The sequence below is a fragment of the Argentina silus genome, assembly GCF_951799395.1.
Source record: "Argentina silus genome assembly, chromosome: 22".
NCBI lineage: Eukaryota > Metazoa > Chordata > Actinopteri > Argentiniformes > Argentinidae > Argentina > Argentina silus.
The window spans coordinates 11,097,922-11,110,421 of NC_139676.1; the positions used below are offsets into that span (position 1 = coordinate 11,097,922).

The window sequence follows — 12,500 nt, forward strand, 5'->3', positions numbered from 1 at the left end:
GCTAATACTTATACTGTGAGCTAGCCTTAGCCTAGCCTTAGCTAAACAGTGACTTGACCATCTTCTGATGTTTTTCTATCCCTTATAGAGAAGGCTCTGTCTGAGTCTGGTTCTCCAAGCGGGGAGGGGGTCCCCATCCTGAGCCAGCCCCCCCACCCCAGCGAGGAGAACAGCAACGGCAGCACGGGGGTCCTCAGGGCTCCGGAGGAACCTGACCTGGCTGACAAGTCCTCCCAGTCCTCCATCACCAGCCAGGATGACCAAGGTCTGACCCAGGATAGATCACCCATACAGTTTATAGACCAGAGAATATGTCCAGTTAATTAATGTTGAGGAGACAACTGATCACTTCACTCAGGCCCAATCAACAGTCTCATACTACATAGCATTGCCTCTTCAGACCAGATAATAACTACTATGTATGGAGAACCTACTGTGGTCAAACATAATGCCTTGTATTCACACAGTCTGTGTCACGTTAGTCTCAAAGTGCTTTGCGTTGGATTGAGGCCAGTTTCAGATCGCTCAACCTGACCCATCACCATCATGTATAGCACTAACTCAGACAAGAGATAATATTTAGTGTTTTAACATAACATGATGACGCTGCATGCATGAGTTTGTAACTTTTCCCTTCACATTTGTCTCCTTTATCAGGCGATGGGAAGGCGAACGGCGAGACGCCCGCCTCGGGTGGCAAGATGTCCGCCGCCACGCGCATGGTGACGCGCCTCCGTAACCCGGAGAGCAAGCTGAGCCAGCTGAAGAGTCAGAAGGTGGAGGCGGCCGTGCACGAGGCCAACAAGGTCTACAAGGAGGGCAAGGAGGTGAGACTACATATATGCCTGTCAACATTATATGGACAACTTTCTAAAAGAAATACCAACTGGGTCCCAATACACCGATTACATCTTTTATTTATTCACCTTTCAACCCCCACCCGTCCGTAGGTCCTGGTGGTAAACCAACAAGGCGACGTGTCTCGCGTCAGCACACGCACCAGCAAGGAGGTGGTAATGAAGGGCACCCTCAGCCACTTCTTCAAGCTGGGCCAGGAGGGCAAGTACCGGGTCTACCACAACCAGTACAGCGGCAACACGCTGGCCCTCAACAAGCACCAGCACCGGGAGGACCACGACAAGAGGCGCCACCTCTCCCACAAGTTCTGCATGACCCCCGCCGGGGACTTCAAGTGGAACGGCTCCATCCACGGCTCCAAGGTGCTGACCATCTCCACCCTGAGGCTCACCATCGTCCAGCTGGAGAACAACGTCCCCGCCCCCTTCATGCACCCCAACTGGGCCTCGCACAGGTACTACGCTCTACACTGACCGCCGACAGATGAACCTCTTAAGGTGCAGAGAGACGTGCCAAAACCGCTTGATCCCTCTCAGTTTTAGACTGATGTGGATGGCATTTGTGGAGAGTCACTAGAGAGTAAGGATGTTATGCTGTCTTGCAGTCTTAGGGACGTAAGAACGAGCGGCGTTGTTGTAACCATGTTGTCCTGTTTCCACCCAGGTCTAACTGGATCAAGGCGGTTCAGATGTGTAGCAGAGCCAGGGAATTTGCCCTGGCAATGGCCATCCTGGAGTGTGCCATCAAACCGGTGGCTCTGCTGCCTATCTGGAAGGACGCGCTCGGACACACCAGGCAAGTAGACACACACACACACACACACACACACACACACACACACACTACAGCCCTGTATGGTTAAGTTATTAATCAATGTTACACTTGCCTCTCAAACCATTATTGTCCATCCAGTTGCCGTCAAATTCTGACATTGCCATCAAATTCTGACATGTTATATTACCCGTACGAAGCATTATGACTGTGCGGTCCACATCAAACACAGCCTCCCCTTATTCCATCATACTCCATCTCCCCAACCTGCGGTCTCTTTCAAGGGTGTGACCTCCTTTTAAGCCCGCAGTAGAGCAGCAGCACTACCCAGCAGCCCCTGCGTGCTAAAGCCCAGGATGTTTACTCAGAGGTGATCAGCAGCAGATCAAATGGCCCACCCCTGGCGTGGAGGATAATATTTATTTATACGGGGGAGTCAGGGACCCAGCTCGCACCCACTACCTGTTCTACTGCACACTGCTACAGGGGGGACGACCACATCGCTGCCCTCTTAAAGCTTTGATTATGGCCGTGTTCATTCCATGGTGCCTTGCCAAGAGCAACTAGGGAGTTACCCTCCTCTCTGTTTTTGATATGGCCCAGCCCTTTCACTTACACAGTATGTTGAAACCGGCTTTTGAAGACGTGTGTGTGTGTGTGTGTGGTGTGTATATATATATATGTGTGTGTGTGTATATATATATGTGTGTGTGTGTGTGTATATATATATATATATATATGTGTGTGTGTGTGTATATATATTTGTGTGTATATATATATAATATATATGTGTGTGTGTTTGTGTTTTGACTGTTTCCGTTCCTGTTTTTTTTTCTGTCACCAGGTTGCACCGTATGACATCCATTGAGCGGGAGGAGAAGGAGAAGGTGAAGAAGAGGGAGAAGAAGCTGGAGGACGAAGAGACCATGCAGCAGGCTACCTGGGTCAAATACACATTCCCCATCAAGCATCAGGTACTATACACACACGCACACGCACACACACTCTCACAGTCACACTCTCTCCCTCTCATACACAACACACACACGCTCCCTTTTCATTTGGCCCCGTTTACCGACCAAGCCGAGGCCTTTTAAGTTGGATCAGCCACACTGTTATTTACGACCCAGCTGACCATCCACCATTAGAACTAATCACCAGGACGTGTTTAATTGCCACTTCCTGCCCCCAGAAGGCCGAGCGTTAAAGGCTCTTTGATGAGGCGTGTGTGTCCAAGTTCCGGTGTGAGTGTCATTTTACACTAGAGAGCCCACTGGCAGCTTTGCTAATGACTAGTGGGGATGATCTCTGACCATTAGGTGGGGGTGAACAGCTGGTGCACTGCACCCCCCCTGAGTTGAATGACCATAAGTGCAAATAACCGAGATTTATGCACAAAAAAAGATCACATCTTGGACACCCGAATGAAAAAGTCAAACTAATATGCTGACATAATATGCTTCTCTGACCCTGTTGCCTTTCTTTTTTTCTTTCTTTCTTTCTTTCTTTCTTTCTTTCCCTCCCTTTCTCCTCTTTTACATCTCCTCTTCCTCTCCTCTCCCTCTCCTCTCCCCCTCCCTCTCCTCTCCTCCCTCTCCTCTCCTCTCCTCTCCTCCCCCTCCTCTCCTCTCCCCCTCCCTCTCCCTCTTCTCCCCCTCCCCCTCTCTAGGTGTGGAAGCAGAAGGGAGAGGAGTACCGCGTGACAGGGTACGGAGGGTGGAGCTGGATCAGTAAGACCCACGTCCATCGCTTCCTCACCAAGCTGCCCGGCAACACCAACCCCAACTACCGCGAAGAGCTGGAAGGTCAGGCGTGTTCCAGTGTGGTTTTGAATTTTATTTCATTGAATAAAACTTTGTTGATCCCCTGGGGGGGAATGTCCCAGGCTTACAAGACTGCTGGGTTAAAACATGTTTACATACTCATTTCGACAGGCAGCGGATTGTTTTTGTCCCCGTCAAGATTTTAATGGATTCAAAGTTTATTTTCCGTTTGTAGTAAATACATTGGAATTCTCATAATTCTCTTTGAATGATATGTCCCTATCACTATTAATTTTGTCTGACAAACCTGTATTTATGCTTTGGTTCAATACTTTATTGAACGCACTGATTTACAAGACACACTAGACAGGAGCACCTTCTGACGTGACACAATTTACGTGACGTAAATGTAGCTATTGAAATTGATCATCTCTCTCTGTTCTCTTACTCCTCAGCTGCCAAACTGGGCAAGAAATGCACGCTTCTGGACCTGAGTCGAAGGCCGAGCGTAGCGTCCCCCTCAGAACCCAAGCAGGGATGCAGTAGCGCCGCAGAGAAGGATGGGGGCGCCACCGCCCCCGAGTCCTCAGTGGAACGCCTTCTGGGAGAAAGGATGGAAGAGGATAAGCCTGAGGAGGAAAAGAAAGAAGAGAAGGATGAGCCGGAGAAGATGGAGGTGGAGGAGGCTGCTGAGAAGGCGGTGGACCCCAGCCCGTCAGACTCAGGACAAGATGAAGGGAAAGGTTGGCACTTTTAGACTTTCCTTGACTCTTCATTGACTTTTCATTGATATAGTTTAGACTCTCACCTCGAACAAAAAAGCTGTATAAGCCTATCCATTATCTATTGTGTACAGTATCTCCATATATCTTATGCTAGGTTGATGATATGTAATATTACGTTAATGTCAATTTTGTGTTTCTCCCAGGGACCAGCAGCAGCCAGGGGGACGAGGAGGAGGAGGAGGCGTCCCTGAAGCCGGAGGCCGTCGTCCTGGGCCCCAACGAGAGGCCCTTCAACTACGATGTGGTTGACGTCAGCCTGGGCTTCCTGACGCGAGTTGCCTACAAGAAGAGGAAGACTTCCAAGCTGGACGGTCTGCTTGAGCGCCGTGTCAAGCAGAACGCCCTGGAGGAGAAGCAGCGGCAGGGAGCCCCGGGAGTTAAACCCACCCCAGTGAAGGCGACCCCCGCCCAGCCACTGATCCCACCCCAGTCCCAGGCTCTGACTCCAGCCCCGGCCCATCCGAGTCTCCTTACAGTCAAAATGGATGGTAGACCTCTCATGGCACCTACGGCTGCTACTGCAGTTCCAGTTCCAGTGGCTGTCAAAGGGGAGGCCCAGGCTGAGGCTTCAAAGACAACAGCTGGGGGTCTTGTTGTCCCAGCCACCACACCCAAAGAGCCTGCAGGGCAAGTACCCCCAGGGGTACAGCAGAACCAAATGACCCCCCAGAAACAGGAGGAAAACCTCCCAGAAAGGACTATGGGGCCCCCAGGGGCTAGTTCAGGGCAGATGGGGATTAAACTGCCCAGCGACGCTGTGGAACCAATATTGCACCAACCTCAGAGCTCAGTGGGGACCCAAATCACTGACGCAACCAAGCACACCCTCACTTCCACCGAGGGTGCTAGACCCGAGGCGGCCATTTTGAAGCCTGACTCTACGTTAACACCCACAAGTACTATCGCCCCTGAGGGCGTCCAGAGTGCAGCTATGGTTCCTATCGCTGGGGCTGAAGAGAACGGCAAGGGGCATCTGAAGAGTCCTGGAGAGAGACAGGGCAACGGGCAAAGCAGCACCCAGACCTCTAGTGCCCCCCAGGTGAATGGAAAAGGTGCCATGGAAGTCCAAGCCTTTGTCAACTCTGTACCTGTTTCTAACAGCGCAGCAGAGGCAAAGGTGAACAGCCTAGGCAAGGCGGAGGGAGAGGGTCAGGCAGTATCGTTAAAGGACAACACAGTCTCGCAGAAGGCCCTGCTGAATGGCGATGTGGCCCCTGTAGCAGACAAAACGGGGCCTGACGGCTCAGAACCGACCCTGGCTCCGAGGGGAGAGGCGGAGGGCAAGGTGACGGTGTCGGACCCACAGGACTACCAACCCTCAGCCAAAATGGCTAGGCTGGAGAACAACGTGGAGGACTTGGGGTGTGCTACACAGAGTACACAGCGACACAACAGCACGGGGTCACAGCCTATAGGGACCGAACCGCCAACCGCCGTTGTCAAACTCCACAAAATGGCGCCCTCGCTCGTGATCTCTGCCTCGGAATCCAGCCTTAGCAACAACTTCACTGAGGAGAACAGCGGCGGGAAGGCGGAAGCGCTCAAGACCATCATCACCCAGGTTACCACGACCACCACCACAACCACCACAACGGTGGCCACGGAGACGCGGTCGGCGCAGGTGTCGAGCACGTCGTCGGGGGGTGGAGCAGAAGCAGAAGCGGCATCGCCGGTGGTCTCCCCCATGGAGAGCAGCGCGGTGTCCACCCTCACCTCCATGACCAAGACCACCACCGTGACCAAAGTGCGCTCGCCCACGCACGACAGCCAATCAGACGAGAGCCAGAGCGAGTCGGTGACGTTCCAGGAGCACAAGCTCCTCGCCTCCGTCAGTAAGTCCTCCAGCGGGCTGGCCGGCTCCACCTCCTCCGTTTTGGCCGTCGCAATGCACTCCACCAAGGGTCGCGTCCGGCTCCTCAAGTTCTCCCGCACCAAGAAGACCCGATCGGGTACCGCACTGCCCTCCTACCGCAAGTTCGTCACCAAGAGCCAGCGGAAGAGCATCTTCGTGCTGCCCAACGATGACCTGAAGAAGCTGGCGAGGAGGGGGGGCATCCGGGAGGTGCAGATCTTCAGCTACAACGCCAAGCCGTCTCTAGACATCTGGCCTTACCCCTCCCCCAGGCCCACCTACGGCATCACATGGAGGTAGACAGAACCTCCTTCAATGGATTATTCTCTTTAAAAATACTGTTTTATCGAGTATGAGTTTCCACATAAAGTACTGTGCTAAAGTTGATCCAATAAGTATAGTATAATCCAGGCCAGCACTCTCATTACAGAAAAAATTATAACAGTTGAATGCAGTTTTGTATAGTTGATTAACAACTATGATTCGCAACTTTGGTCTTGGAGAGACTCTAAGGCAAATCTAGGGATTTGATTACAGCCCAGCACAAACACACCTGATTATAATGAACACTTGTCTCAATTAATATAATAATAATATATGCCATTTAGCTGAAGCTTTTATCCAAAGCGACTTTACATTGCAGTGAGTGCATACATTTTTCAGTATATATGGTCCCAGCGGGAATTGAACCCACAACCTAAGTGTTGTTAGTGCCACGCTTTACCAACTGAGCCCCAGAGGACCACCACAATCGAAGTAGCTTATCATCTAACCATGATCTTCAATTTAGACCAGTATTAGTTGAATCAGGTGTGGTCGAGCTGGGCTGAAACAATAACCTGCACACACTGGACTGCCCACCCCTGCGTTACCCTCTCACACTAGCTGGCTGTGGTCGAAGAGGCTTGCACTGCAGGTCCAGTGAAGGGAACTTGGTGTTGTTCACATGATTCAGATCATCATGAACATGTCATGGCCTGTTGATTTGTTGGTTATGTCTTTCCGTTCGTGGCTTTGGCCCTGGTACTCTTGTTATGGCTCCTAGCCCTCCGAACGGTCAAAACAACCAGACCAGAGATGTGTGTGTGTGTGTGTGTGTGTGTGTGTGTGTGTGTGTGTCTCTGTGTGTCTGTGTGTCTGTGTGTCTGTGTGTGTGTGTGTGTGTGTGTCTGTGTGCATCTGTGTGACTGTGTGTGAGTGACTGTATGTGTGTGTGTGACACACCAGACCAGAGGCCTCTGAGTTCCAGTTCTAGAACAGACGTGAATCATCCCGAGGTTTCAGAAGTGTCAGGATGTTACGCGTTGCGCAATAACCGCCGGGCCGGGCCGAGGGATGTTTCCCCGCCTGTGGTCGCCATGGAAAAGGAATATCTTTCCCTCCTGTCCCCTTCTCCTCCCTTTATGTTTTCATAGAGACGTTTGTTCAATGTTTTTTAAATAGCTGTAGAGAGGAAGCCCTGTAGGCATACCATGGAGTCAGGTTCATCACTGAGACACTGACCTCAGAAATAATAAGAAAGGAACACAGGTTCAGAAGGTTGCCTTACCTTCCATGGTCAGCAGTGTAATCTTGTCTGACATCTCAACTGTGCGAACTGTTCCTAGTTACCTCTGAGGCAACAGATGTGAACACAGACTGTGTGTGTGTGTGTGTGTGTGTGTGTGTGTGTGTGTGTGTGCACGCGCCACTTGTGTGTGGTAACCTTTGTAGCCTTTCTCTCTGTCTCTAGCCAAACAACCATGTAGACAGTGAGTGCGTTTTAGTAACCTTTCCGACCCCCCCGGCCCCCCCTCTCTCCAGGTATCGTCTCCAGACAGTGAAGTCCCTAGCGGGGGTGAGCCTGATGCTGAGGCTGCTGTGGGCCTGTCTGAGGTGGGATGACATGGCAGTGAAACCCTCCGCAGCTGTAGGCACCACACGTACAGGTAGCCTAACCCCTCCCCCTCTCTCTCTCTCTCTCTCTCTCTCTCTCTCTCTCCACACACACACACACACACATGCACTTGGTCCTGTTTTATACACCAAAAAGCCTCCATTGCCTCTGGTAAATCCATTGTGGGACAACGTGAGTGGGAGTGTGCATGTGTGTACTGATTTTCTAAGTATCAGTTAAGTTTTGCTTATTCAAGTATATTTTACATATATTTTACAGTAATGACATGGTTATGTAGCCTACACAGTGCATACGCCCGCTGAAAATATTGATGTGGACATCGGACACACAAAGTCAGACTTTCCTGTTCTGTAATGTCTTGATTGTGTCATGTCTTTATTGTGTCATGTCTTGGAGTGTTCTCTGCATCTTCTTTTGGAATCTCCTCTTCCTCCTCCTCCTCCTCCTCCTCCTCCTCCTCCTACCACCATTCCATGCCAACCCAGCCCTATCCCCACTCATTGCCACAGAAACGTCCGAGACCGAGATCACCACCACGGAGATCATCAAACGCCGGGACGTGGGACCATACGGCATCCGCTCGGAATACTGCATTAGGAAGATCATCTGCCCCCTGGGGGTTCCTGACACCCCAAAAGGTGAGGGAACAATACCTGCTGCAGTCACACTTCCATGTGACATAAGTCCAGATGCTAAAGCTAAGCTTGGGTTTAAAAAAACTCCACATAAAAAGATGAGTGACTGTTTAGTTTTTTTCGCCCTCAAGATTTAACTAAATCTCTCTTCCAATTCCCATTCACTCTGCGTCCTTGCTACCACCTCTCTCTCTCTCTCTCTCTCTCTCGCACTCTCTATCACACATACACACTCACACACTCACACACTCACACACACACACACACACACACACACACACACACACACATACATACTTTGTCCCACTCACCCGTACACTCCTACAGAGACCCACACGCCCCAGAGAAAAGGTCTGCGCTCCAGCGCCCTGCGGCCCAAGAAGCCCGAGCCCACCAAGCACACGGGGCCGGTGGTGATCGAGACCTGGGTGGCCGAGGAGGAGCTGGACCTGTGGGAGATCAGGGCCTTCTCCGAGAGGTCAGAGGGCAAAGGGCAACGGGAGGGGTGCAAGGGCACGACAAATATCTGCCACATGTTGTACTGGACAGGGGGGTATTCAGGGGCAAAGGTCATAGGGGTATATTGTACTGGACAGGGGGTATTCAGGGGCAAAGGACATGGGGTATATTGTAATGTAATGTAAAATTGGTTTAGTTACACCAGAGAACTGTGAGAAAAGTCTTTCTTCAAAATCACTGTTGCGTTCTGTGTCAGTTATGTTCGGCAAAATCACCCAGTTTACTGTTTTGTTCTGCAGCTGCTATGCTCAGATAAAAGTAATGAGTGAAAAAATGGTTGGTTTGAGTTGATGTTCCAGCTGGTTCTGTGGTTAAAGTGGATGTAAGAATTCTGTTTGTGTCTTCACAGGGTTGAGAAGGAGAAGGCCCAGGCAGCAGAGCAGGCCAAGGTGAGTTTAAACCTTTCTTTCTGCTGAAGAAGTATTTCAGGTAATGTTGTGTTTTCATTTTGGCAGTACTTAACGCTGCATTTTTGTCCCAGAAGCGTCTGGAGCAGAAGCAGGGATTGGGCTCCACCACTGTCACCCCCATGGGTAGTCCTGCCACACCAGCCACCACCCCCAAGGTCATACTGGGTTCCCTGGCCAGTCAGGTCACCCCCGGAACCAAGGTGGTACTGGCCACCAAGATGGGCACCCCCGTCACATTCCAGCAGAATAAGAACTTCCAGCAGTCGTTTGCTTCCTGGGTCAAGCAGGGTCAGACCAGTGAAGGTACGTCAAAGGTCCTCTTGCATTGTTGGTAAATATACAGTAGTCATACAGTATATCAAATGTTAAAATCTATATGTATTTATGAAAATGTGCTTCTGTTCTAATGGGGTGTTACATTTATGAAAATAGCTTGGTTAAAGGTGATGGTTTTATTCTAATAAATGGTGTGTTTACACCTGCCATGATGACTAAGTGATGCACCTGTTATGTAAACCTTATGAACTCCAACTGAATGTTTGACTGCTTGTTCGAAGGCGAACATCTGACTCTATTACCAGCTGTGCTTGCTTAGCGTGTTTGTGAAGCCCGCTTGTTTGTTGATTCGCTGGGGACTGGGATCTCATTTGCATTTTTCCCTGCAGCCGGTGGGGGCACCGTCACCACCCTGGCAACGTCAGGCGGTCAGACCTTCCAGATCACGGGCACGACCGTTGGGGGTAAAGTCCTCACCACCAAGCTGCCGGGCCAGCTACCGCCCAACAGCAAGATTGTCACCATCAACGTGCCAACGACGCAAGGAGGTAGGCCCCCACCTGAGGGAGGAGGGGGAGAGGAGGAGGGGGAGGCAGGCTTACACCTCAGGGAGGAGGAGGAGGCAGGCTTACACCTGAGGGAGGAGGGGGAGAGGAGGAGGAGGGGGAGGCAGGCTTACACCTGAGGGAGGAGGAGGAGGGGGAGGCAGGCTTACACCTCAGGGAGGAGGGGGAGGCAGGCTTACACTTGAGGGAGGAGGAGGGGGAGGCAGGCTTACACCTCAGGGAGGAGGGGGAGGCAGGCAGGCTTACACCTCACGGAGGAGGGGGAGAGGAGGAGGGGGAGGCAGGCTTACACCTCAGGGAGGAGGGGGAGAGGAGGAGGGGGAGAGGAGGAGAGGGAGGTAGGCCCGCACCTGAGGGAGGAGGGGGAGGCAGGCTTACACCTCTGGGAGGAGGAGGAGGAGAGAGAGAGAGTGAGGTCATCACTAATCTGACCAGGTTGGATTGCTGACAGATGGAGAGATAACCTGTTGGTTTTACTGATCCAATCACGTATAGATCTGCCTTGACCTCAACAAGGAGAGGGTGGAGGGTTACGTGTCTGACGTGTGTGAACAGGCCAGAGATGAGTTGGAATCTCTGCTAGCTACAGTGCCGTAGTCATACGAGGTCTATTTTCTACCAACTGTCCTTTCAATGTCCTGCTGTCTCTCTCAACCACTAACCTAATTTGCCACTTCAGACAGACCCATGGACTCTCACACGTGTATTGTGGTACCATTGTGGTGCTACTCTGACCATTTCGTGCCAAGTCCCATTGCGGTGCGGCGTCCATTCTGTGCCAAGCTCATTGTGGCGGCCCCACAAAGTGCCAGCCTGTGCGTCAGTTTCTCAGTCTGGAGTGGCACATCATGTCTAGTTGTGTCCTGTCGGCATGGTAATCTAATAGAAACGTTATTTTAAGTGGCATTGGACGGTAGACTGTGTAGTCTATGGGTTAGCCAGACATCTTTTGAAGTTTTAGTAAGGTAGCTAACATTCAATTCCTGAAGTCAATATTGACCCAATGGAATGAGGCCTTGGTTCAAATACAGCACCACCTGTGCCTGGTTGAGGTCACGTTATATCCTGAGGTGATGAATAGTGTCACAACACCGTCAAATAGAATCGCCTTGTTTAGATGTTCCGCCATGATTTGAATTGGACAAACTTTTGGTCGCCGCCGCCAGTGCCATTTACTAGGTAGAATATGGTTTTCCATCATGCTGGGTATAGAAGTGGACCGTAAGCATGTCTGTTTGTTTTGCACAATTGGTCCCTGTTCCTAATTATCCATAGAAAAGGATGGCTAGAGAGTTGGCTACACTCATAGCCACACACACACACACACACACACACTCAAGACACTCACTTACACACACACACACACACACACACTCAAGACACTCACTTACACACACACACACACACACACTCAAGACACTCACTTACACACACACACACACTCACACACTCAAGGCACTCACTTACACACACACACAAAACCACGTTCAGTTCTGCGGATAGGGCTTAATTACTCCACAAACAAACAGCAGGTCTGTCTAGTGACACCAGTGTTTCTCCCAGAGAGAGAGAGCGTATTAAGAGAGCGTATTAAAGGGACAGTGGGTATATTTATCCAGCGTGACTTTGCTACAGCGTGTGTTTGTTTTGGAGCACGGCGAGGAAGTCAGGCAGGAAAACAAGTTTATCCTAGGGTCTGCTTCCTCAGACAGGTAACCCGCTATGGATGGAGGGATTTTTTTCTCTCTCTCTCTCTCTCTCTCTCTCTACTACTTTTTCCCCTTCCTTTTAGTTTTTTCTTCTTCTTCTTTCAAATAAAAGTGCGTCGGTGCCACGTGCAAACCCTTCCAAACAGTTGCTCCATAGAAGTGGGCGTTTGATGTGTGGCCAGAGATGAAGCTCACTGGGCCTTGTGAATGGTTTAGACCTGCGTGTTTGACGAGGGAAACCCTTGATGTTCTAGGTTTACCTGATCGCTTGTGCGGTTTAGAAAAGGTAGAAGGCCACAGAAGAAGATGTGGGGGAAGAAAGACAACACTTTTTGATTTCAGAAGGAAACTCGTTTTTTTTTTTGGGTCGGGGTCAGGGCCTGCCGTCCACCCGAGTCGACGCACATTGAAGCTCGGCCAAAATAACAAATACATAAAACAGTCGCTTTGTTGAAGGAA

At 50.8% G+C, this 12,500-nt stretch overlaps 1 protein-coding gene across 3 annotated transcripts in view; it reads left to right on the forward strand.

Moving 5' to 3' along the window:
- The window catches only part of LOC310821669 (nucleosome-remodeling factor subunit BPTF-like), a 33,732-nt gene that overhangs the window by 9,347 nt on the left and 11,885 nt on the right, over positions 1-12,500 (forward strand). The window contains exons 6-19 of one of the 3 annotated variants that reach the window (XM_083693802.1): positions 89-265; positions 658-827; positions 951-1,312; positions 1,522-1,653; positions 2,474-2,603; positions 3,299-3,434; positions 3,848-4,135; positions 4,321-6,325; positions 7,833-7,957; positions 8,412-8,564; positions 8,889-9,039; positions 9,430-9,469; positions 9,562-9,793; positions 10,156-10,314. In XM_083693802.1, the coding sequence (XP_083549928.1) occupies positions 89-265; positions 658-827; positions 951-1,312; positions 1,522-1,653; positions 2,474-2,603; positions 3,299-3,434; positions 3,848-4,135; positions 4,321-6,325; positions 7,833-7,957; positions 8,412-8,564; positions 8,889-9,039; positions 9,430-9,469; positions 9,562-9,793; positions 10,156-10,314 (4,260 nt within the window). The remainder of the gene's footprint in view (positions 1-88; positions 266-657; positions 828-950; positions 1,313-1,521; positions 1,654-2,473; positions 2,604-3,298; positions 3,435-3,847; positions 4,136-4,320; positions 6,326-7,832; positions 7,958-8,411; positions 8,565-8,888; positions 9,040-9,429; positions 9,470-9,561; positions 9,794-10,155; positions 10,315-12,500) is intronic. The other 2 variants (XM_083693803.1, XM_083693804.1) reach the window with 2 other exon arrangements.